This window comes from Mesoplodon bidens (assembly GCF_964165515.1).
Source record: "Mesoplodon bidens genome assembly, chromosome: 5".
Taxonomy (NCBI): domain Eukaryota; kingdom Metazoa; phylum Chordata; class Mammalia; order Artiodactyla; family Ziphiidae; genus Mesoplodon; species Mesoplodon bidens.
In genome coordinates this window covers 53,427,026-53,454,498 of record NC_138161.1, presented here as the reverse complement: position 1 = coordinate 53,454,498, position 27,473 = coordinate 53,427,026, and the positions used below count along the sequence as shown (strand labels likewise).

Genomic DNA, 27,473 nt, shown 5'->3' with positions numbered 1-27,473 from the left:
GACTGTATCCTTGGATTTTATTTTCACAATTGGAGGTTATTTATTTTTAAAATGGGTATCTAAGAGTGCAGAGTGGGGTGCGGAACTAAAGCTTAATGTAAAGCAAAATATAGTAAACAAAAAACTCCCACACAGTCATATAAAAAACAAACCTATTTGCTATGACAGTAAATTTAAATGACATCAGATAATAGAATTATAGCTATAAGTTCTTTTCATTTCTTGGTGTGGATGGCAACCTCTGTAAATCGATATTTCAGGTAAAGGGTTTCCAAAATAATCATTTACATATGTATGGTGTGTGTTTTTAAAAATTAGATATAAAATAAATATAAATATGCGTTCTGGTATGTGTGAAAAATAAAGTAACACAAAACTGTTGCATTCACATGTTTTTAACAACTTGAATTTGTGTTTCTTTAAAGACTAAAGGCAAAATAGATCTTTTCATTGCCTTACTTTATGCAAAAAGGCGAATAAAAATGTGGTGATCTGTTTGTAGGAACAAGAAAATTGGACTATACACACAGTTTATAATTTAACAGTGATTCGTTATATAGTGATTATTAGAGCTTCTAGACTGTAAATTATAAAGATAAAATGTTACTATTTCTGTTTTAAAGTTTAGTGCCTACGTAGCCAGTGGATCAAAAATCCAAGATGGGTAATCACTGGTATTGTGCTTCAGGCTTTAGATCTAACAAATAAAAATGAAAAACATTTGGATATGATTAAAGAACAGAGAAACAAGGGGATGGAGAGCAACCAATTCAGAAAATAAGGAACAGTTGGTTTTCCCTAATTACAGCCATCTTGTTTTCTTTTTTCTTCTGTATGTATCAATTGGAAGTTTGGTAGAAAATTAACTCATTTGCCTAATTATAGAGATAAATTCATTGCAGATTTTCAAAAGTGACTTTATGTTTTTCCTTAAACTCAAATTTCAAATGTCAGTTGCAGTTTGTATTGGCCGCAATTCTTTCCTTGGATATAGTTCATCAGTTTACTTTTCATTTCCTAAGACTGGATTTCTTAAATCTACCATCACCTAAATGAGGATGTGTTGACATAAATGAGAAGATCAAAGATTCAACTAATTAAAGAAGTTTTACCTTGGAAGTAGGCTGAGTTGTGCAGAAGTGTGGCTGAATCTAAGAAGATGATGAAACATTTTGCATAACCTAACCATAATGATTTTGCAGATTGTTTGTTGTTGCCAATCAAGCACTAAAATAAGGCCTAAGTTCTGACCCTTCTTTCCCATAAATCTTCTCATGGATAATAAAGGTTATGGAAATTGGGACTTTTTGGTTTTCCAGTAGAGAGAAATTTTTTGAGATGTCAATTACTTTATGCTTTATTGCTTTCTGTTCATTCCTATTTTTCCCACTTTTTATCACAAGTTCCTTATTTATTACGTATTCATATAATATAGGAAGTTACATGTTTCCTTTCAGTGACTTTACGGAGAGGTGCATGTTTTGTGATCTTTTTGGTACCTAATATGTTTTTTTGCTTGTTATTTGAGAGTCATTAAACACAGATACATGAGTAAAAAAAAAAAGGCAAATAAACACAACTTTCAGTGTCAAAGTCCTGCTGAAACATTGTATGGTGTTATATGCATTGCAGATTTGATGGCTTTGTTTAGTTTTCCTCTGTATTTACTTTGAGTGCTAATGCAAGTGCCTCCTCCCCAGCCCCAGCCCTAGCCCTGACCCCTCAACACACACACAAAGAAGTTAAAGCTTCAAAATGGAACGATAGTAGATTGTGCCTGCTGTGTTCTGGTGATTCTGAGTAAGCAGGAGTATAAAGAGGCAAGGTCAGCTCAAAACTGAAAAGTTCTGTAGTATTTTATCTTTCAATTGCTTCCTTACTATCTAGCACTAACAGTTTTGGGCTGATTAACATAATTAATGTTGTAAACTTATGAAAAGCTAAGAAGGAATGTAGATGATACTGTTAAAGTATTAGTCACGGTTTGAAGCCTGTTCTAAATCATGTCAGAATTCCCAGAAGTTAACATGGAAATTAGAATAGAGACAACACTTACGTTTCCCTCCCTTCCAAACCATTGTTTTCATACTGCCATAACTTTCTTTCTAAAACAGAGATTTGATCATTTCCTTAATCTTTTTAGTCCATTTTGGCTTCCCATTTCTTATCGCAGTAGCTTTTTATGGACTACATTAGAATTACCCAGGGAGCTTCTAAAATATGCACATATGTGAGACTTATCAGAAACTCTGATTTTTAGATAGAAGTGGCAAGTGTATTTGACAAAAACTTTGTTCATTGGTTCAGATGCCTCTTTTTGTCATGTCCCAACCAAACTTTCTCTTGTCTCAAGCCGTTTCCTCCACTCTCTTTCTGCTCTTCTCTAGCCATGCTAAATCTAGATATTATCCAAATAGTTCTATTCCTAACCTCTCCTTCTTCTCCTCCTCTCCACTCCAAGTCTTTCATCTGTTGAACAACTGCTTATCTTTCTAGATTCACCTTAAATGACCCATCTTTCCTTATTCCCCGTGTAGAAATAATCACTCTGTCTTTTTTGTTTAACACATATTTGATTATGAGTTTTTTAGGTGTCCATCTCTCCCATTAAACCTCATGTAATTCATCTTGTTCATGTTTATATTAAATGAATACATGGATGACTGATAGAATCCCTGTTAGGAATTTAAATGTACAGTTTTTATGAACATTGTTTTTAAGGGCTTTATTGAGTTGACCTAGGTTGATAATTTCATTTTTCATATTATATAACCATTAAATCTTACATGCCTATATATTTACTTTTTCCTTCATTTTTCCCTGTTTGTATCTACAGACGAAATCTTACAAAACTATCCCTTATCTTCAGTCACATGTTGGCAGAAATCAAAGCAATCTTTCCCAATGGGCAATTCCAGGGAGATAACTTTCGTATCACGAAAGCAGATGCTGCTGAATTCTGGAGAAAGTTTTTTGGAGACAAGTAAGTACAAATTTGCATCCATGTTTGAAGAATGACTTAGACCTGCCTCCAGTTCCATAGGGTGTAGATTTTACCTGAGTATTTTGAGAATATACTGCAGTGTTTTTGATAAGTGTTTTGATTGCTATTTTTTCTGTTTAGCCACCAAAAGTATACCTCAGTAACGGAATAATTTTGTTGTTACCAAGTAAATATTATATGACATTTATTTATTTGGTGAGCATTCATTGAGTTAAATAGTTAGCTCTAAGAAGCAGATGTATGTAAGACAGTATACATGAGAAGCTCATAACTTTTTATAACTTAGTGTACACATAAAACACATATAGAAAATAAAAGGCAGAAAGGGAAAGACACTTTAAAAATTGGCCTAAATAAATTGTTCTGACAATCCAGAGGGGGAACACTTACTTCAGGACTGCAGGTATTGGAGACTGCTTTCTATACTAGGAGGTAGAGTATAAGCTTGACAAAGATCTGAAATTGAAGTGGGAAAAGGCCTCAGCACTGGCATTCCGGTTTTCTCTGTGTCATTGCACAGGAAGTATGCACGTGTAAACAAGATACAGAAATGAGGATAATGTTATCACAAAGTTGCATCATCTCACAAAAATAGCTAAAGATGTTTTCCTTAGGTATTTCCTATCCAGACACAAACCCAGGTGAGCTTGGTAAATAATAGGAATTAAATATCTGAAGTCTGCATAACTTAAATAAAATGTGCAAAACTTTTATCAGGAATCTCTTAGTAAGATGCTTAAGAACTGAGCATCAGGCGGCAGATGGTTTCTTCAGTTTCTTTTAAGGGTCCCCTTTGATGAGAGAACACCCTCAGAATGTCCTTGAATGTAGGCAAAACTGTAGCTAAGAATTAAGGAGGAGTGATTGCTTACACACAGATTATTGTTTTCATCCTGTAGTTAAATTCTATATTTATACATTAGCTGATGAAATACGATGTAAAATGTTGGCATACACTTTCAGTGATCTGAGTCCTGTGACACTGGTGAATTAACTGTAACGCTGGGTTTCCCTTTTTTTTTTTTCTGTATGATGTGCTGTGTTTATCTGTAGCTACCACATGATTAGGACATACACAGAGCAATGCACATTTGATTAGATGCATAATTTTTTTACTTCAAAAATGTTAAAGTTTTTTTCCCACTTCTTAAATAAAATGTATTCTTAATTATTTTTAGGCACTACAGGAAGAAATACTATTATTGCCTTTAACTCAAGATATTCTGTGTTCCAGAAATCTAGCTCTTTGTAATGCTCCTATATCCATTCACAAATGAGGACTTAAAAAAAGAAAAGGTTCATCCTTATCTGAATTAGACTAACAGCCAGGAGTGTACGGATTAAATATTTGTGAATAGTAGAAAGCAGAAAGGGACCTCAGCATCCCGGGAGTAACAGCTGAGGATGTCTTGAAGCTACAGCTCATATATTAACACTCTGAGCCTAATGCAAAGAGTTGGTAACCTTCAAAATAAACTATCTTAAAATTTTAAGAAAATCTATCAGACAAGTTGCTTGCGGTATTTCTTTTTGAAAACTGAAAATTCTGGTGAGTTAAAAATTGCCTGCTTGTCAAAAGGTCAGTAAAAAATGGACCTTTTGACAAAAGATTGCTCACATGTTTTTCAAGAGAGGAGTTTGTTTTGCCGGCACCTCAAACCACAAAGAATTATGCATTTGAGACATCATTACTTCCCTTTATTTATAACCATAGACATTAAGGGGCTGAAATTTCTGTCCAACTGCTATGTGCATGAAATCACTACTGAATCAAATGGGGGATTCCTGAAATGCTGATTAAATGCTCTCCCTACCTCCTAAACCCTTGTACCTTTGTCTTCTCTCTTTGCTTACTTGAGAAGGCTTCTTAATTTGTGTTTAAGATTTTTATTTTGGGGATGAGAGCCAAAGGTAAAGCTCCTTCTGGAACTCAGACATATTTCTGTAATCATCAAAATGAATGCTTCTTTTATTAGATCATTGGAGAAACCATCTTTATATTCTCTGTGGGTTTTCACCTTATAGTTCCACAGTATTTTATTGAATGAATGGACGAATGAATGATGTAGCCTTTTAAAGGGTTGAATTCTTTTCTCTTCCTTATACTCTAATACTAGTTTGCATTTTTGCATAACTGAGTTCTCATACAGAAGTATTCCTGTTATTTATCTACATATTGAGGGCATACGAGAATGCTTTCATCTGACCGAACCGGTGCCTTTAAACTTGAATGCATTATTGTTTCCGAAAACAGAACCATTGAGCTGTTAGTTCTAAAAACAGCCAAACAGATTATGATTTTTATAAAGCAGGTTTTAACATAAGGAGTATTATTGTGATATTTTTCCCCAAAAGAACTGTCAGTAAGAAAAAAATATTAGTATTGAGTTAAAATTGGGAAATAGTTATCGTTCAAAGGACTTTATAAAACTCCTAAAGGCAATTTTAGGATTCAGACCTAAAGAACAGGCAGCAGACAAAAAAAAAAAAAAATCTTTAGGTGTCATGTGACTAATGCTTCCTTTCTGTGCTTCTCAACCTTTTTGAAGTCATGGCAGGGCCAGCCTCTGCTCAAGATCCAAGCCCATCTGCCAAGAGGCTCTGCCTCTCTGGAGCCTTAGGGGATCAATAACACATCATGTGCCAGGGTAAACTGGTTGGGAAGTTCTGTAGTTGTTAGATTTGAGGAAGTCCTGTAGTTGGTACATTTTTATGAGAAGTTATTGAAATGTTTTAATAGTTGGGTTCTGCTTTTGCTTTCTTAGTCTGTTGACCAGGAGATAGTAGAAATATATGAAAAAGAGGAGTGGCATTTTTGAGTGAATGTGTCTAAGTAAATTCTGCCAGATGAGACCCAAACCAAACTCTGGGTTAGAGGGTGAAGTTTATAATCCAGAAACTTTAAGCATGAGGTTCAAAAAATGTATTACTAACTGTTAAAAAAAGACCCATTAATGTGATGAGACTCTGGGTGACAGTCATTTTTCTAATAAGCAAGTCAGGTAGCAGTTTCTAGGCTCCTTGTACTAAGCATTTCTTGATGTTGAGGAGATTTAGACGTGTTTCCAACCAAATGATAATTCAGCAAGAACAATTCTAACTCCTGAATCTTCATATGCACCTTCTCCCCATCCTTACTTTACTTCAAGTTCTGTTCTTCAGTTTCATGTTCAAGTTCAAATTCTTCCCTGGACTACTGCAACAGCTTTCTGTCTGGTCTCCCTACCTTTTTTTTTTTTTTTTTTTTTGCGGTTCGCGGGCCTCTCTCTGTTGTGGCCTCTCCCGTTGCGGAGCACAGGCTCCGGACGCGCAGGCTCAGCGACCATGGCTCACGGGCCCAGCCGCTCCGCGGCATGTGGGATCTTCCTGGACCGGGGCACGAACCCACGTCCCCTGCATCGGTAGGCGGTCTCTCAATCACTGCGCCACCAGCGAAGTCCCACATTGATTTTCTTGATGAGGCCAGTGAGCTCTAAAAAGCAGAACTCTTCATTCTAATTTTTTTTTTTTTTTTTGCCTGAAACGCTAGGCATTCTATGCATCATTACTGAATCTGGGTTAAAGTCTATAACCCATTAATATGACAAACTTTAGGAACTTTTTTTTTCTAGCTTCATCTCTCTATTCAATTCATCCTCAAAGAAACAACCTCCTCATACTCTGTACTTATTTCCTAGTATGCTTTTTATTTCCACACCTCATTGTCTTTGTTTCCCTAAACTGCACCCTCCTCTTGGGAAACCAGTTACCCACACCCTACCCAGTATCACACCCTACCCAGTGTCGCCACTTTGGAGGAGCTCCTCAGTAACCCTAACCTAAGGTGGGCATGCCTGCTCTATTCTTCCAAGTACCTGAGCTCACATCTCGCACACTAGACTGCAGTGAACTGCTGACATGCTTGCATTTCCCAGTAGACTAGAAAGCTTCCTTGATTTTTATTTCTCAGAGCCTGGCGTGTTTCTTGGAATATGTGAGCTCTAATAAGTGTTAACAGACTGGATGAATAATTGGATGGATGGGTGAGTGGATGGATGATGTCTATTGTCTGCTCAAAATTTTCAATAACTTATTATCTACAAATTGATTTTTCTTTTATCATCAGTTCCTACAGTTCTCCCTGGCATGCCCCTCTTCCCTCCTCTTTCTTTTCTACAGTCCCAGAATCTTGGCACCCTTCCTTTAAGTCTAGTTCAGAAGTCTTCTTTTCTAGGTTCTAATACATACCCTCCCACATGTTCAACTTTACCCCATGTTTTGTGTTTATGTTGTATTTTAAATATATTTATATTATCAAATGTATTTATTACATGGGTCTTTCCTGCTCAAAAATAAAGCTCCTGTTGACTTTTTATCCAAGAATTAGTAAAAACAGGTACATTTATTAGAGTTATTATATGTCAAACTCTGTCAAATGCTTTCACGTAGATTAGCTCCATTTTCAGTACAAAGTTTAAACATTATTCTTTAAATGGCTATCAGATGAGTCCTTTGGCTACTGTATACATAACAGACACTCAGTAATTATTGGTTGAGTTCATGATGTATTTTTCTACCATTTTAGTCCTCTTTTCTTTTACTTATGTCCTGTTCTTCCGGCAAGTGGCATTATTTGGCTCTTTCCTGACACCTTAACAGCTACAGGTTTCTATGTCTTTGCCCACATTGTTCCTTCCACTTGAAGATTTTTATCTCTGGTATAAAAGTTCTCACTAATCCCTCAAAGTTCATCTTGCTCTTGATTCTGGCCCTTATTATTATACTGGATCTTTTAGTTCTTAAACTCCTATAAGCTCTTACTCGTCCTCCATATTTATTAGTTTTCATTGATTTTTAAAGTTATTTGTCTAGTTATCTTTCCATTAGACTATAAGCCCCATGAAATCAGGCTGATTTAATCAATCTTTGTGTTTCCCAAGGTGGATCAGCACAGTGTCTCATTTGGAGACTTTCAGGAACTGTTGCTCATTTAATTCAAATGAGTTGAGCAGCAGAGGCATGTGTATGAGTGTGCGCACGTGGGACATGTACAGCGTTTGCTTGCTTGCTTGTTCTGGGGGCAGCATGCTTAGTGCAGGCTCGCAGGCGGGTCATCTGTGTTCAGGTTCTGACTGCAACATTTACTAGCTTTGTGACATTGGGCAAGCTCCATGCTTTCTTCATGCATCAGTTTCTTCATCTGTAAAATGTGGATGGTAATAAGAATCCCTACTGTGTAGGGTTGTTGCAAAGGTTAAAAGAGCTAAAATCTACATTTCAGGCAGGTAAGACAGTGTCTGGCACTTTGTATGCACTCTGTGTTGTGGAATAATTAACCAGTTTAAACCTTTAATCTTGCTCAAAGCCCCATGAATATATTTATTATTAATTCTACAAATAATATCATTAATATTCAACTTTGCATGATAGAGGTTCCATGGTCCCTAGAAATCTAAAAGCAAAATCCAGAAAAAGTTAATAAAAGTTTTCTAAAATTGTGTATATCCCTATGTAAAAGTGAGGTAGAATATAAGAAACTGTCCTGCTGACCATGGGGGAAAAAAAATGATCTGTTTAAAATTCAGTTCATTACATCTACCTTTGATTTCCTGGGGAAGTGGTAGGGACCTTTTTTGGTTTCCTGTGTTTTCTTTTCACTTTTTTTTTTTTTTTTTTTTTTTTTTGCTGTACGCGGGCCTCTCACTGCTGTGGCCCTTCCCGTCGCGGAGCACAGGCTCCGGACGCGCAGGCCCAGCGGCCACGGCTCACGGGTCCAGCCGCTCCGCGGCATGTGGGATCCTCCCGGACCGGGGCACGAACCCGCGTCCCCCGCATCGGCAGGCGGACTCCCAACCACTGCACCACCAAGGAAGCCCTCTTTTCACTTTTAATAAGAAACAAAGGACAATGCTTTCTTTACCTTTGCAGTGAGTAAGATAGGTTTTTTTTTTTTAGCATATTAGCTAGATCAGTTTTCCCTCTAATCAAAGAAAAGGCAACTTAGTCATATTGAATTAAAGGATGCACAATAGAAATGAAGAACTTTTATAAGAAAAATGTGCAGCAGGAGATCTAGAGAGAAAGAAAAAAAAGAACTGAAATAGAACTAAAAAAATTGCCATTTAATATTTCTGTTATTTAGTCAACTCTTACTACTGCCTGTTTCGAAAAAGCAAAGTATCTTTATTTCATAAGGAAAATAAAATGACAGGGCTATTTTGTTCAACTCCCTGCAACAAGATCCAAGACAGAAAAAGCAAATAAGATGTGAAATTATAATTTTCTACCTCTAAGCAGTATGTATTCAATTTGGGGAGGGCAGTATATACCAAGATGATAAATATTTAAAATCAGTTCTGTCTCATTACAGAAGTGCTTAAGGAATGTCACAAACAGTAAGTGAATTATTTACTAGAGCCATCAGAGGAACACTCAGGCTGCATGGAGGAATTGGTATTTTGTATGGGTTGCACATGTGTTAATAAGTACACAGGGGAGAATACTGTGACAGGGATGGAATTCTCATGGTGTCTGCTGTCTTTCCAAAGAAAGATGCAGAGTAACTTCAAGGTTCCATAAATGGCATTTTTTTTTTTGTTGTTCTTGTTCTCTTTTTCCTTCTTTTCTTCACGTTAAACTCCTCAGTAAGTGACATTTACTTCAGTGAAATCACCGTGAATTAGGCCCTGGTTCTCAGCCTTGAAACCTGATTTCATTAGATCCATATGTTTAGAGACTGAGCATACTTTACTGAGCTCACAAACTGATCTATAATCCAGAATAGTGGTTTTATTAATTTACAATGATTAACGCTACTGTCAAGCAGATGGGAATGCTCTCATCACTGTTAGGTAAATTATATGTGGAGCTATATCGTATCCAGAACATTCCTTAGTGAACATGGAATCTATGGGGTGGTGGTTTATGACCCACTATAGGAATTCCCCTGCCTCAAGGACCAAAGTACTTAAAATCGTTATTCTCTCTCTTGGACTATGCTTTGAAAGCTCTGTCCATTTTTGGCCATTTGGACTTGCTTTTTCCATATGCAAAGTTGTACTTTTAAAACTCTGTTCTTTGGAGCCCTGAGAACAATGGGAGCCCATGATGGGTTTTAAGTAGGGAAGTGGTCACACTTGGATTATAGGTGGGCTACTCTTGCTGAAGTATGGATAATGAACTTGAGCAGTGGTTTCTAAACCCGTTCAATCATATTCCTTATTACTACCTTATTACTAACTACTTTTTGAGCATACATCATCTATGTATATCATCTACATACCCACATATGTATAAAATACATATTACTATACAAAAATGTATATTCTCATATATAATATAAAGGACACATTATAATATAAATTTTAAAAATGAATTAAAAATGCAAGTAGAATTTCAGTCCTTTCTTCTCATCCTAAATAGGGTCATCTTGTATACCCCTGGGGTCTATGACTGCCCTGCCCCCCCCACCATTCCACTTCCCACTTTAGAAACTGATAAATTAGGAGAGAAATAGAGAGATAGGAGGCTGTTGTAGAAAACTAGGTGAAGATAATAGTAAATTAAATAAACAAATAAATAAATAGAAGTGCATGAATTTGAGAATTATATGAAGATAAAATTAACTGTACTTGATTATTAAGGTATATGAGGTACAAAAAATGAGCCAAATGTGATGCCTCAATCTGCGATTTGAAAAACTGGGTACCATTTACTGAGACAGAAAAAGTAGGAAGAAGAGATTTGGCAGTCAGATGAATTCAGTTTGGCATATGTTCAGTTTTGTGAGTCTAGACAAATCCATGTGGTGATATTTATTAGAAGATTAGATATACAACCTTGAGGAAAAGAATATAGAATTTAAAGACAGAGATTTTAGGATTGACAGTACATCTATGAGTTTGCAGATTGACAGCCCGTAGAATGTTTTCCTTGGCCTCAGACAGTATCTACATTAAAAAATTAGTTGGTAACTTTTAAAATTATTGATTTTTACACAAAAATATTGTATTGAATTTCACTGAGAAATTGGAAGTGATGGCAGCACTGGATATGAACTCTGACGTGGCGACAGTTGGCTAGACCTGGGTGCCAGCTGCCCAGTTTAGATGTGTCCCCTCCAATTGATTGCAGCCCTTACCTGGGCCTCTTTACTCATGGTCTCCAGATATCTGAGTTCGTAATCTCTAAAAGCTGTGTGAAGCCATTGGACTGATTGATGTAGACCATGGAGAATGTGCAGGGAGAACAAAGAGGACAGATCCTTAAAGAATTCTGATGAATGATGTATGCACAGAGGAAGTTTAAGGAATGGAGGCATCACCAGGGAAGTAGGCATAAAACCTGGGGATTGTGGTATTATAGTTGCTAAAGGAAGATAGATTTAAAGAAAGAGGGAGATGAATCAGAATATAGTATTGACAGATCAATTAGATAAAGACTTAAAAGATTTCATCAGATGTGGTACAACAGGCTTTCATAACTTAGTGTATTTTCTCTTTAACATTCTGAAAGTCTCCTTTATAACCAGTCTTAATAGGCTCCACATGTTGCACTGAATAGATGTGTTGAGTTTTTGGTGTACCCTGAATAGGTGCATTGGATTTTTGCTGTACACTGAGTAGGTAGATTAAGGTGTCTGGCCTTCCACCAAGACTTGTGGTGCATTATAACCAGCCATCTAGGTGGTAGTCTGAGAATATCTTTTCTTATTTTGAAGTTTCTAAGCTCCCTAATGATAAGATAAAATTCTAACCTTGTCCTCTAAAGTTTAACCTGTTTGTATCCAGATTTTGGCTACTTATTTTACTTCCCCATCTTGAGAAGTAATTGGTTTTTGTTTTGTTTTGTTTTGTTTTGTTTTAACTGCTCTGCCAAATGAGGAAAATACTTTCATGCCACTTCCTGAGACCATTAATGTTTTTTAAATAATTTGGAATATTAAGCCAATCACTAAAACTTCCAGAAATTGCATTTCTAAAATATCATTTACAAAGTTCTCCTGTGCAGAGCCTTGTTTTTTTTAAAAAGCAGACTTCACATTTCTCCCATCTCTTAGTTCTAGTCAGCTCATCAGTTTGATTTAATTAATTAAAACAGTTTTTAAGCCACTTATGTTCCCATTCTCAGAAGTTCTTATATTGTATTCAGAGAAATAATTATTTTCTTATTACGTATTTAATAATGTGCTCCTGAAATAAAAAATGTCCTGGTTCTTAGTCCCTTAGCATGTTTGTTCCTTTCTCTGTGGGATGTTTCTACCTTGGTAGGTGAAGAGAGTCTTTGCCTCCTTCTGAAGCAAAGACTATGCTTGTTTACAACCCTGTAATGTAAAGATATTATTTCTCTGCATATCCAGGAACAAGCATACTTACTAACCATTATAAAATATTTGGGTTCCCTAAGCCCTGCGTTCCTCTCCAGTTACAAAAGTCACTGTGTGTGTAGGTGTCACCTGACTCTCTTTGAATCACCCTGTGGGAATTAGAGCTCAGGGAACAAGTTCAAGAAAATGGTGATACTCTGACCACTGCTTCCTGTGAGTAACGAAGTCCTTTGGCTTTGATGCCCTGACCCACAAAGACTCTGTCTTCTGCCAGCATCCACGCAACTGTGATAGGCTAACTTGTTAGCTTGCAAATAGGGTAGAATCTCAGATTTTCACAGTTCTTTAGAAACACGTTCTGCTGGCGGAGAACTTGTTTGTGACTTAAAAGCAAAGTAAATAAAACTTCATACAATTAATATTTAGGATTTATTTTTCATTAATAGACTGCTAATGCTTCATCTTCCTGTTTTCCTTATTCTGAATGTTGATTATCAGTAGGAAATGAAATTGTTTTTCTTTGTAGCTTTGTTTTTGCCTTGTTTATCTGCAGTCATCAGTAGTTTCTCTTAATAAAAAGGAATTTTGGGGGATCTACTTATGCACAATAGTATGTATATAGTTTCTCCTGTGAGGCTTTAGTTATTGGAAATCGTATATTTTTTTGCCTTAATTTAACTTACATATCTAGCAGACTTCACCCATTGCTTGTTAATGTAATTGACCTATGTAGAGAGATTTCTGGGGAATTTTCTTTTATTACAGACTTTAAATTGTTTGTAGGACAGGCTGGGCTCTTAATGCTAAAAGGGGGATGTGTGGCAGAACCTTCTAATTTTAGGGTATATAATTTACTAATTTTGTTTAATCTGACCTCAGCAGATCAGAGGCATCTTGCTATGGTATCTTGTGTGTATTATGAACCTACCAAGCATCACTGAACCTGCAGAGCAAATCTCCTGAAGAACAGTTGTCATTAGAAAGGAAAGAGCAAATATCCATTAATTTCTAAAGTAATTACAAAGTATAAAGTAATTTCCTGGTTAGAGTAAGTTTGCTCTTTATTATGTTCAAAAGTTAGGTTGTGAGACCAGAAGTTAGAAAGCATCAAATCTATCATGAGTGAGTTTACTGAAAAAAATCAGGGATGATACTAAAGAATCTATTTCCTTGTTTCTGAATCTTGTAAAAAATGTTTGATTCTAAATTTAAGTTTCAGAATGTGAAAATGAGAATACTTGTCGCTTATACAGGGAAGTAATGCTTGTCTACTCTATAGACAAAATGTTATAAACTTTTTTGACAAAGAAAAAAAAATCTATCACAAATATCCAGCGTCTTGCTGTATGAGAGTAAGGAATTTTCACTTATGAGAAAGAATGGTTAGATCTAATCATGAATATCCTTGGTAACTGTGGTTACCATCCTATCTATGATGAGTTGTAAGGCAGCTATTTGACCAGAGTGGTTTTGATATGTTCTTTCTGTGGGTTGCTGGAAAACAATTATTTTTCTCTTATGGAAGAGCAACAGCTGTAATAGCTTGTTAAGAATCTATTTTCATATCCATTAACAAATAGTCATTACCAAAAAAAGATTGGATTTAAGGAATAACTATATACAAACTGTATACAGACTTAGGAATCACAGTACTAATATTTGCATCCGTAATAAAAATCAAAACATATCAAATAGCTTATGAACGTTTTATTATCTTATGAACAAAAGCAACTTAAAGGTACTGCCACTGAACATATCTTTGTTGATCAAGGTGAATTTTCTGAACAAAATTCAGATGAAATTGAAAATAGGAATGAGTTAATATAGATAGAACAGGTTTTCATTTTGTTTAAAGTCAAGATGACATTTTATATCCCTAAATTAGAATAGATTTTAAACAACCACCATCACAACCACCACCAGTACTACAGCAACAGTACCGAAAACCAATCAACAAACATATTAATTTCCTTGTTTATACGATGGCAGATGCTTTGTCCGTTCCCACATTTCTTACTCTCTTTTAATCTTAGAATTGTAACATACAAATTTTTTAAGTTTAGTATATAATTAAAGCTTAATATGCATACAGAAAAGTGCACAAATCATAAATGTAAGACGAGGAATTTTCATAAAATGAACACATCAGTGTAAATGCCACCCAAATAAGGTAATAGTATATTATGTATGGTTCAGAATCTCCCTTCCTCCCAACCCCTCAGCAAGTCCCATGCAATCACTGCCTGCCCACAGTATCCTAACTTCTAGTATCATGAAATCATACATAATTGAAATCATTCAATTATACTCTGAAAAAAATCTGGCTTTTGTCACTATTATGTTTATGAAATCCATCCATGTTCTTGCATATAACAATAGTTTGTTCATTCTCCTTGCCCCATTGTATGGCTATACCACAATTTACGTATTCATTCCATTGGTGATGGACATTGGATTCTTCCTCCTTTGGATTTTATCAGTGGTGCTGCTATGAACACTTTGTACATTTTAAAAAACATGTATACATTTATGTTGTTTGTATATCTAGGAGTGGTATTGCTGGCTCCTAGTTTATGCATGGTTTTAGCTTTAGTAGCTTTTAGTAAACCACCAAAGAGTTTCCCAAAGTGGTTTGCCAATTTAATCACCTATGAGGAGTGCCTGAAGGTTCCTGTTTTCCGTATCCTTCCCAACATTTTATGTATCATTTGTCATTTTAAAACTTTTTATTAAGCCACTCTGGTGGGGATGAGTGGAATCTCAATTTGTTCTTAAGTTACATTTCCATGATGACAATGAAGTTGAGTGTATATTTGTGTGTTTATTGAATATTTTGATTTTTTGTGTGAGTGTGAAAATTATTTGCCCAATTTTTGAGTAGTAATTATATTTAGAAGTTTTTATATATTATAGATGTGAATTTTTTGTTGATTACATTTATGTGAATGGTTTCTCCCAGTATGTGGCTTTCTTTTTTACTTTGTTAATAACATTGTTTCATGAACACAGGTTTTAAATTTATTTTTTCCTTTATCCTTTGATAAAGGATATTTGGGGTCCTGTTTTAATTATTTGCCTGTAATGCAGGTATTCTCTTCTGTTTCTTCCAAAAAACTTCATTGCTTTATCTTTCATATTTAGGTCTAAGGTTCATCTAAAATTGATTTTCATATGGTATTAGTTCAGGGTCAAGATTCATTTTCTTCCATATGTATATTCATTTGACCCAGCAGCATTTATTGAAAACATCATCCATTCCCTACTGCTGTTTATATATAGTTGTTACATAATCAGTGTCCAGATATGATTGCATTTGTTTCCAAAATTTGTTCTATTGTCTGTTTGTCTATCCTTGTGCCAATACCACGCTGTCTTAACTGATGTGAAGAGTATAACTTTGTCAGTGTTTTTCTTATTGAAGTTCAGCTTGATTATTCTTGGCTCTTGGCATTTCCCTATGAAGTTTAGAATCAGCCTATCAATTCCTACTATGAAAATGTCTCCTGGAATATTTGATTGGGGTTGTAAGAAATCTAAGAATCAATTTGGAGAGAATTGACATCTTTACCATATTGAGTCTGCCAGTCCATTAAAGCGTTATATCCCTTTATGTCTTCTACATCTCTGATCAAGTATGTCTGTGTGTTTATGTTGTGTTTTTGCTTGTGTTTTGTTAGCTTTATTCCCATTTATTTGATATTTTCAGATGCTATTGTAAATTTTTTAAGTTTTATTTTCTAATTATGTATTGCTTATATATAGAAATACAACTGATTTTTGCATATTTTATATTTAGCAGCCATGTTGAATTCCCTTTTCTTCTCATAGTTTAATCTGTAAATCTTTTTGTATTTCCTAGATAGAAAACCATTTCATAGGCAAATACTATTCTAATTTTTGTTTTTAATTGGTTATTTCTGTGATTGCAAAATATACTTTAAACAGTTTTAGTATGTCTTTTACTCCTTTAAGCCACTAGAGCATATTAGAAATATTCTGAAAGAAATTGCTTGTAATCCTACCATGATCTAGATATCATCAATTAAAATTTGTGTTGATCTCTCCAGACGTTCCAGATAGTTTTCAGCATTGGATCATAAAGGACATACAATTTTTTTTTTTTTTTTTTTAGCCACACTACGCGGCTTGTGAGATATAGTTCCCCAACCAGGGATTGAACCAGGGTCCCCGGGGCCCTTGGCAGTGAAAGCATGGAGTCCTAACCACTGGACAGCCAGGGAGTTCCCAAGGACATACAATTTTAAAAATGCTGTTTCCATTTAATGCCATGGACACTTTCCATGACAATAAATATTTTTTCCGTATACAATTGTTAATTGCTGTAAAATATTCTAACCTATAGATATGTCTTATTATTACTATCGAACATATTTGTTTTAACTTTTTGCTGTTATGAACAACACTGTTGACGAGACATGGATGAGTCTTTGCATTGCTGTGTATTTTTTTTTTTTTTGACATAATTTCCTTGTTGAAATCCCTAGAAGTAGACTCTTTCTGGGTTAAAATGTATAGGTTTTTGAAACTTGCTGCCAAATTGCCTTCTAGAAATGTTGTGTAAATTTTCATTCACACCAGAAGTACACAAAGGCTCCTGTTTCCAAACATCCTAGCCTTTGTTGAGATTCACACCTTTATTATATGGATTTTTTTTGCATATGAGTTAAAAATAAAACCTATATAGTCTTTTATGAGAACTTGTGGTTTCATGGAAATGTTTTGCCCTTTTTTTGAGTATCAATTGCCTTACATTTTTGTCTTCAATTCCTTATTCTTTTGTGTTAAAACTGCAGGGTTTTAAAATTTAGCAAGTTGTTATCTCTCCTGACATTGTGTGAATACACTATCACTTTTTTTTTTAAGTCATCAAACCATTTCTGTTTAGTAGGAGAGTGGTAGTACACTCAAATTTCTAGGTTCCTCCTCTGTGAAACACTCCCTTGCCTTCCCTAGACACAGTTTAATTACACAAATTTTAGTTGCATACTCGTCTTAGGCAAAGATGAGTAAGATACTGTCCCTGTTTGCAAGGATCTCCATCCCCTTGGGTTCCCATAGCACATGAATCTTTTTCTGTGATAACCTGAGCACATGACACAACATAAGTTATTTACAAATCTTTCCACTTATTAGACTGTGGCTTTATTTAGATTTTTGTTCTGAAACTAGTACAATGCCTGACACATATACGGTCTTTCTTGGGTGAATCACTTAACCTCATTAAGCCTCAGTTTCCCCATCTCTATCTTGAGGATAAATATATTATCTACCTCACACTGTTATGACAAACTCAGTACTTAATTTGGTGATTGGCAGATAGTAAGTCATCAATAAATGGCAGCTCTCATTTTTTTTTCCTATTGGAAGTCTAAAGATCCTGAACTCACATTATTATTATAGGTGCCAGGCTACCCATTGGTCTTTTATTCAATTCTTTGTGGATTGATGGCTACTTGAGCTTTTCATTGGATTTTAAAGTTAATTCAACGTGTAATTAAAGTGATTTATAATTGTAAGTGGCAAAAGGACAAATTAAAATACTTCTGGATTGGTGGGAGCTTGAAGCTTAGTTGGACCTTTTATGTTCTATTCTTTTTCTTTCTCTGCCTCTTTCCTTTTCCTAGATCTCTGCCAGCACACTGAAGTTCCTACATATTTGTAAAACAATTTTCCATTAACGTTTTCTCTCACTAGGTTCATATCTAGGGGAAGAGGTTATAGAAACCACCACTCTGTGGTATTGCTACAGTTAGTTAAAGGTGTGAACAGTCATCCTTTTCCTTTCCTCCTCCACCCACAAACCTCAGGAAAGTATGTGGTAGCAACTTGAAATCCTCTTTAAAAAGTTAGATCCTTAGTGCAACAGTTTTAGAACTTCTTTTTTTTTTTTTTTTCCAGAAATCATTGTACTCTATTTCTCTTCTTCACTCATGAGCCTGCCCGCCCCACCATTGCTCCCACCTTCTTCCCATGGTGGGTATTTGGCTCAGCTGATCAAGGGAAGGGTATCTGTTGTACAAAGTTTTATATATAGTAAGTTAACCAAATAATTCCCTTTCTTTTTAATCCCTGTTACTACCCTTAATTAAGGTTCTGGTGAATGCCTGTTTGGACGTTAGGTTTATCACAAGGGAACTGGGGGAAAGTCTCATTTGCACAAGGACCATGCAAATGTAGCTTGCCCCTTTGTAAACTGTCGTTCCAAAGTGGTAAATTAGACTACAACTTTAGAAGTTTGTTCATTTTTTAATGTTTTGCTCAGGGAAATCACTGGTTATTCAGAAGACTTATGATCTGCATGCACCTTAACTATTAGGATGAGGATAATTTTTATGGTAATGGATATCGAAAGGTGTCTGTTCGGCCAGTCTGTTTACTTTTTATAATTTATACACAAGACAAAATTCTCTAAACATTTCTATACAAAAGAGAAAACACATACCCTTCTTAAATCAGTAGTTCTTTGTTTACTGGGTTTTTTTTTTTTTTTTTTTTTACTTTGAGTATTATGGTTCATGTCTCTTTTGTTTATTGAATATTTGAAATTTTAATTTGGAAAAGAAAACTGCTTCTTAGGCACTAGTTCCAAGGTAACTATAATGAAGCTGGACATAATTGCATATCTACACTTTGCCATAAATCAATAGCCTTCTACTGTTATCAAAAGTTTTCATTGTTATTTTAAAACAGCAGCATCTTGTTAACCTTAATCAGAGCCTGATGCGTGTTTCTTCTAAATGGCTTCTGATGTGGTGTCTCTCTTCGGTTCTCTGTGGTTTCCTGTTTTTTTCATACATAGAGAAAAGCCTTTTGATGTATTCAGCCTCATAACCTTTTTCTTTTAATAGCATATCAAACACAAACTTTCATATATATACAGCATAGCATTGTAAGCCTGTTTCACCATTCATTTATTCATCTTGCCACAGACCACTCTTTCTCTGGAATTCCTCCAGCACTTCCTTAGATACCCTTTCTGTATTCTTTAACATTACAGATCTCATTTCTACCCTGAAAGAGTGTTTTCTTCAAGGGCAGAGATAGTATCTCGTATTTCCATAATTGTATTTCTCCACAGTGTCCTGCCTTAGCAATTAATAGAGCACATAGACTGGTGATGCTCAATGAGTTGCCCCCAGCCCAGCAACATCAGCATCACCTGGGAACTTGTTAGGACTGTAAGTTCCACGGCCCCACCCCAGTTATACTGAATCAGGATATCTTGGGTTGAGGATCAGAAATTTCTGTGCTAACAAGCCCTTCAGTGATTCTGATGCATGCTCAAGTTTGACAGCCACTGCAGCAGATAATTATTGAATGAATATGAAAGTTTTACATTTATAGTGATGCTTCACTGGGAGGATTAGTATCAGATGGAGCCAATTTTGTCCATTCAGCCTGAGTTTTATTTCTCAAAGAGATACAAGTAAAGGAAAACCTAAGATTTATATATTTGGAATCTTAGAAGAGAGTGTATATAACTTTTATGCTGTCTTATTATGAAAACTGCAGCTTAAAAATTTTTAAATATGAATGATTGCTTTCTTGCACTTGTTCAGGAATAGGCATTTAACATTCCAAAAGGAGGAAAAGTAAGGAACGAATAATGGATGTTACTCATTTTCATGGTGGGGAAGAGGTGGGTGAATGTTGAAAACTGGTCAGGTAGAGGATGGGTTGGAACACTTTCCCCTGGGTACCATTCTATGCTCTTCTAAATTTTTGAACCATGTAAGTGCACTATATAGTAAAATGCTGATATGGGGTATTTAATAAGATTAAATTAATGAATAAGTTGAATAAATAAGTTTCCATATGATAGCCAGTGGGGTTGGTTAAAACTTATTAAAATTTCCCTTTGCATTAATATGAAAGGTTAGATAAAGTGGCTTTCCATCTCTGTAGAACATTATTGGGGTGGTGTCAGAAATGTCTCAATGACTTTCCACCTGAACTTCCTTATGCACTGAACAAAGAATTCTTACTGTTATATGAATCCATCATCTTGTTATTATTTTAAGAAAATAAATGGAGGGGAAGAATTTAACTTGATTCAAAGTTACATAACCTTGCATACACAAATGAAGAGGTCAGACCTACAGGACATTGATCTAATACCTTCTTCTGAAGTACTTTTAGAAGTATCTTGATAGGCAAGGAGAGAAAAATTGATTTACATTTTTGTCACATTCTTAGCAAATGGAAAATAATCCGGTTAGCAAAACCCATTACATATGTTGTGAATTATGAACAGTATTCTCAACTGTTTGTCTTTTAGTACAAATGCAGTTATATTAAATGGTATGATTGAATTGTGCTGTTTCAATGGAAGGTATGTCTTAAATGACAGTTGATTCTTCTTTTTTTTTTTCCTTGCACAGAACTATTGTACCATGGAAAGTATTCAGACAGTGCCTTCATGAGGTCCATCAAATTAGCTCTGGCCTGGAAGCAATGGCTCTAAAATCAACAATTGATTTAACTTGTAATGATTACATTTCAGTTTTTGAATTTGATATTTTTACCAGGCTATTTCAGGTAAGCTTTGTATTTGCTTAATCCTGCCCTCTCTTCCACTTACCTCCCTTCTGTGTGTGTGTATGTGTCTCTTTTTCACACACACACGCATACATACAAATATATGGGAAATGGTCTCATTTTTGGTAGTCTACAATTTTAAAGCAAGTTTTTTTGGTCATTGTTGTAAGTTTAGAGTTTGAGTTTGGAGGATCTGGTGTTCCGAGCCTGGAGGTTGCTTATTAGCTTTGAGAAGAATGATGTAAAGGAGCTTTACTTTAAAGTCCCTATGTGGTTTCTCACTTTACTTTGTTGCCCATTTTAGCCCAGTAACTGATAGATTCCAGGTTTTGTAGGTGGGCATTTGCTGAGGTTGTATCCCAACTTCTTCTCCCCTTTGCCTCCCACATTCATTAGGTGAGAAGGGAAAATAGTGAACCTGGAAATAAATAGCAAACTCATCCTTTTCTGTATAGGAGATTACTGTGATGTGTATGGGTTTTTTTTTTTTTTTTTTGCGGTACATGGGCCTCTCACTGCTGTGGCCTCTCCTGCTGCTGAGCACAGGCTCTAGACGTGCAGGCTCAGCGGCCATGGCTCACGGGCCCAGCCGCTCCATGGCATGCGGGATCCTCCCGGACCGGGGCACGAACACGTGTCCCCCACATCGGCAGGCAGATTCTCACCCACTGCGCCACCAGGGAAGCCCATGTGTACTGTTTTTACAGCTTGCTTTGCTCTTTCATCTGTATATCACAAACATTTTTCCATGTCAGTAAGTATTTTCATCAATATAATTTTCAATTTTCAGTTGCCACAGAATATTCCATCGAAATAGTCTGTCATTAATTTAGAAAGTCTCTTATTTGGGAAATTTAGATTTGTTTTCCTGTTTTTTTTTTCCCCTAATATAAATGACTTCGAGATTAACCTTCTTGTCCTGTTTATTGTTTTCTTTGTTGTTTTTTTTTTTTTTTGTGGTACGCGGGCGTCTCACTGTTGTGGCCTCTCCCATTGCGGAGCACAGCCTCTGGACGCACAGGCTCAGCGGCCATGGCTTACGGGCCCAGCCGCTCCGCGGCATGTGGGATCTTCCCGGACCGGGGCATGAACCCATGTCCCCTGCATCGGCAGGTGGACTCTCGACCACTGCGCCACCAGGGAAGCCCTGTTTTTGGTTTTTAATCATTCTTTTATAATTGTCTTCACATAGCTATTCAGAAGCAGGTGTCACATAATAAAAGCTGAGTGCCATCATTTTGTACTTTTGTATGTGTTGATAGAATTACCCTAAACATGGAGACTTGAAATATGCTTTGAATTTGCCTCTGCCACTAAATTGCATATCATCTATGAGATTCATTTCAAGTAGTCACAAAGTGAGAACCCCACCTAAAATCTTTATGATCCTAATAATATAAATTATATAGCAAGTGATGTTAATTGATCAAAAACCAGGCTTGCTTACATTCTGACACAATTTTTTTTATTATTTTAGTCTGCAGTAAAACTTATTCTATTTGAAACGTGCTTTCAACAAATGTTAGAGTATAATATTGGTTTTCATGTTTCTCATGTTGTAAGAATTTTGCTTCTCTGATTTATGACCCTGCTTGGTACTCACCTGCAAGGATCGGGTAACTGAATTATGTAAGAAAACAAGATTGCATGGGATTAACTTTTAATTTATGAAAGAATTCATTAACAGGGCAAATTAACTCTGTCAGCAATACTTATAGAATACATTTTACTTTATTATAACTTTATAACCATAATTCTACCTAGACATATAGAATAGGAAATTAGATAAATGACTGCAGGAAGTATGCTTTTGGATATTTTCAGTTTACAGTAGTTTCATTATTATTCCCTTGGTATATGTACATTGTCAGTTAATAGTTTTCCAATGACTTTAAGATACATTTTAGGAAAAGGTTGTGTTATCTGATACTGATTATTTTATAATGGAACCTCTCCTTTCTTTAAAAGTTTCTGATAATTTTACAAATACTTCATTTATTTAACATGATACCAAGACATTCTAATAGTAGATGCTTTGCTTCTTCCCCTTGAGAAGCAAGAGAACAAAAGTTATTTTCATACATTAAGCCTAGCTGTTTATTCTAGGAAGAGTGTATTTTCTGTGGGGAGCCTAGATGACTTTTTAGTGAGGATGTTAAATACTAGAACGCCTCAGAGTTATATATCAAAGGTATGAGGGCAGCTTAATGTTGGTTAAGCACTTACCCAAACAGCTACTTAATATGTGTACATATTTTCTTATAAGCTGTTTCACTTTACAGCCCAAGTAATCTCAGCACTCTAAGGCACATATATCTTATTTATGCTCATGGGGATGGGAGAGGAAAAGAATCTTTTAAGTAGAGCTACTATGAAAAGTATTAGATAACAAAACCAAAACCTTACTAGCGAACCAAAGAATGCCTAGTGTCTTTTAAAACTCATAATTACAGCAGTAGCTAAAGAACTTTTGTTAGCCCCTGTGTGTTTCTCAGATTCTTCACCTCTCCTGATTTCATTATGCTTAGACTATAATCATATATGTGCTTTAAAATACAATAAAATTGGTTGTGTGCACAGAAAGTACATGTATTAACTTTTACTGATCTTTTATTTTTACATAACTTTAACAATTGAATAATATTTTCTTGTTATAGTTGTGTATTCTATATGAAAGATTTAAGTTTTGTGGCTACTGTAACTGCACGAACATATATTCTGCTGCAGCTGTGATATTGGTGGTTAATTGGTAGTGACTCCTAGCTTTAAATTGTTGGGAATAGGGTATTTAACAGAGCAGCATCTGAAAGAGGGCAAGGTACACCATCAGGCTTGAGGTTTGACATAGAAAACTAGCCTAAGGGTTTGCAGAAGGTGTTGGTGGAGGTGAGGAGATGAAGTTGAGACTTGCCTAGGAAATGAAAGAAGCAAGAAGCTGGTGGATTCTGGTTTCCCCTTTTTCCTGTCTTCCCTCATCCTCATATTTTGCCAGAACTTGAACAAGTGCTGGGAGTCATTGGAAAGATCTTGCAATGGCCACCTTCCTCTGTCTGCCTTTAACCTTATCTTTCTCCCCTCCATGTAGTTCAGAGATGCTGGGATTGGCAAGTGCTCAAGTCCTGGAATGGAAAGACAGGGCTTTTGCTTTCCTCTTCCCTCTCCCTGGGGCTGCTGCTCCTTTCTCCTTCCATTTACCCACTGTAAGAGAAGACTGGGTTGTTGAGAAATGGGGCAGTAAGTGGGATGAGTAGGTGCAGGTTAAAGAATGAGTGGTTTGGGGCAGAGTACTATTGACTGTCGAATATATAGCATTGTGGAACAGGGAGAAAAAGAAGAATAAGAAACTCATCTATTGTAGTGAGGATTAAGAGAGCATCTGGGGGGCTTCCCTGGTGGCACAGTGGTTGAGAGTCCGCCTGCTGATGCAGGGGACACGGGTTCGTGCCCCGGTCCGGGAAGATCCCACATGCCGCGGAGTGGCTGGGCCCGTGAGCCATGGCCGCTGAGCCTGCGTGTCGGGAGCCTGTGCTCCGCAACGGGAGAGGCCACGACAGCAAGAGGCCCGCGTACCGCAAAAAAAAAAAAAAAAAGAGTATCTGGGCAGACCAGCTGAGACCCTACTTCCAGTGTAGGTTGTAAGTCGGTAAATGGTGAACACAGTGGCCTTTGGGAGAATGGAGGGACTAGTCTTCTTAATTCACTTTATTAATTTCTGTAGTCATTTAAGAATCTCCAAATAACTTGGTGTTGGTGTGTGAGAAAAGATTTCCTATAACCTAAAAACAAATTGTGAAAATAACCATTCTCCCATCACTTTGTTTTGCCTCCTTTAAGCCATTAGTTGGCAAAATACTTTAAACACACACACACACACACACACACACACACAAAATACAAAACTACCACGTGTTTCTGACTGTGGGTTGCATTCTCAAGAAAAATAGTACACAGACTCTTTCTATTACATAAATATTGTTGCAGTTAGAATCTGGCCCTCTGGATTATTACTAAGAAATGGTTGCTAAATACTGCAGCATTTGGCTCAAAACTCTAGTTTCTTTTTTTTTCGCTTGTATTTGATCTGTGCATTGGCTCTCTATAAAGTTCAGCATTTTGTAAAACAACTCTTTCATTAATTTGTGTGGATTTTAATGGAAGTGACCCAAATATTTTGTATTTTTTTCATCCTTGTCCTTTGTAGATGAGGAAGTAGAACAGAACAAAACAAAACAAAACTCAGTGACTATAATAGTAATTTTTCAGTTTTTCTAAACATATGCTAATATTCTTCCAAGTATTGTTTATGTAATTTTTAGTCATCCCTTAAGAAGAAAATTAAAAACATGTTTGTTTGTTTGTTTGTTTTTCAAGTACATAGACAGAACTTCTCATAATAAGTGTCTCCAGAGCTCATTTTTCCCCGATTAGGTATTTTAGTGTGATGGGGAAATACCCTAAAGATTTTTCTTGTTATTTTGGAAAAGGTTAAACTCTTCATTACTAAATCATTCTTTCCCTTGTTATCCTCATCTTAAGGGATACAATCCTTAAAGAATTGCGCCTTGCAAGTTTGAAACTTGCCTAACAATCACAAGGAAGAAGTCTCAAAACAAACAAAAGCAGGAGCCCTCCACCAATAATCATGTCTAGGATGACTATTTCAACAATTATCACTTGGCAACACAAAATACCTTGTTTTTTTTCTTTTATGTAGAAGATTTGAGTTAATAATCTGGCACATCAGGTAGAGTATGCTGCCAATTCCTTTGGATAAATGTAGCTTCAGCCTTAAAGGTATGGCAGAGATGATTCATTCACACCCTCAAGCAAAGTTGTCTATTACTGGCTGCCTTTTTTCTCTTGCCATGGTAACTGGAGGGACAACTAATCCTATTAAAGAGAGAATGATACAAACCCTGTATGTGTGCGTGCGTGTGTGTTTGTGTTTATTTCTGCGAAAGATTTTTACAGAGCTCACCTCTAAACCATAAACGTTTCTGAGTTTATGATTGTACACGGATAAACCACATGTGAGTACAGTAGTCTGTTACCATGGGAGGCGAGGCCTTGCAGACAGGTCACTCAGTAGAGGACCTCTTCAGCTATTCCCCCAGCCTGATCACTATGCTCTGACACTGTGCATTAGTGCTTGGTCTCCCTTTGGGAAGCAAGACAGATGTGTTCCCTGTTCTAATGTAGCTTATGGCCAATGTGTAGATTTTGCCAAATCACTTACATTCCATGATAGAGTTTTTTGTTCTACAAAGTGAGATGTCTAAATGCAGAGTAGTGAACAAAACAGATGCACAGGGAGATGAGGCATGAGATGAGAGTGGTTTTAAATAGGGTGGTCTGAGAAAGCCACATTGAGGAAATGACGTTTGGAGAGGAAGCAGTCCCATGGATATTTGGAGAAAGAATTCAGGTATAGGGATCAGCAAGTTCGAAGGCTCTGAGGTGAGAGAATATAATTATGTTCAGGCCAGCAGCAACAAGGCCCGCGTGTCTAGAGGAAAGGCAGAAAGTGGGGGAGTCACAGCAGATGGGGACAGAAAGGGAACTGGGGCTCAACCCTGAAAACGTCTTTCTAGGCCATTTATAAGGACTTTGGCTTTTACTCAAAGTTAGAGAGTTTTGCACAGAAGAGTGATGTGGTTTACGTTTCAAACTGATCACAACTGCTGTAGTGGGAATAGAATTTGTAGAGAAGAGATTATGTGGTTTTCCTTTTTGCTTTCTGTATTTTATTCCTAAGAAATCTGTTTTCTGCATAATCATATTTCTCCAAAAAGAAAATACATAATTGCATGTTTGCTGTTAGGTAATAGAAGTTGGCCTAAACCCCGTAAAGCTCATATTCACTTTAAAAATATCCAGGAAAATTTTAGTATGTGTATTAAATGATGGGTTGTTGTGTAATTGATAGTTGATATTCTCTAGGTAATTTTTAAATTTATTTATATTTTTAGCCTTGGGGCTCTATTTTACGGAATTGGAATTTCTTAGCTGTAACACATCCGGGTTACATGGCATTTCTCACGTATGATGAAGTAAAAGCACGGCTACAGAAATACAGCACTAAACCCGGAAGGTAAGACTTTTCGCAGTAATACTATGTGATGTATGTAAAGATGAAAAGTCCTCTGTGGTTCATTCCTAAGTAAATCAGTAACACCCATGGGGATGAGGGGAGGGAAATGCTAATAGACCAAAACAGTGCTTCTTAATTCAGTTCTTCAAATTGGGACATTATGCTTGTTCTGAAATTTAGTGTTCATAAAGTGAAAGAGGATATGGTAGTATGTAATTTGATGAATTTAGAGAGTAAGTCTCAGAGTTTCAAACTGGAGTAGGATATTAGCATATTAACTGTCTTCATGACACATGTTTATGTATAAAATTAGATGTGTATATTTAAATACTTGAATATTGTGCTAATGACAAAATAAATCAGTTGCATGTTCATTATTTTAGGGTATTTTTTTCAAGACATTCAATTTGGTTCTATGATAATCAGATAATTACATTTAAATACATATTAATGCATGTAAGTACATATAAGTATACATATACATGCATGATAAACACATGTAAGTACATAGACAT

The 27,473-nt window shown here is 36.0% G+C and overlaps 1 protein-coding gene across 5 annotated transcripts in view; it reads left to right on the top strand.

Annotated features, from left to right (window-relative positions):
- Positions 1 to 27,473, top strand: part of CBLB (Cbl proto-oncogene B) — a 216,398-nt gene that overhangs the window by 89,909 nt on the left and 99,016 nt on the right. For all 5 annotated transcript variants that reach the window (XM_081235627.1, XM_081235626.1, XM_081235625.1 and 2 more), the window contains 3 exons: positions 2,837 to 2,983; positions 20,711 to 20,867; positions 26,837 to 26,958. In XM_081235627.1, coding sequence (XP_081091753.1) covers positions 2,837 to 2,983; positions 20,711 to 20,867; positions 26,837 to 26,958 — 426 coding nt within the window. The remainder of the gene's footprint in view (positions 1 to 2,836; positions 2,984 to 20,710; positions 20,868 to 26,836; positions 26,959 to 27,473) is intronic.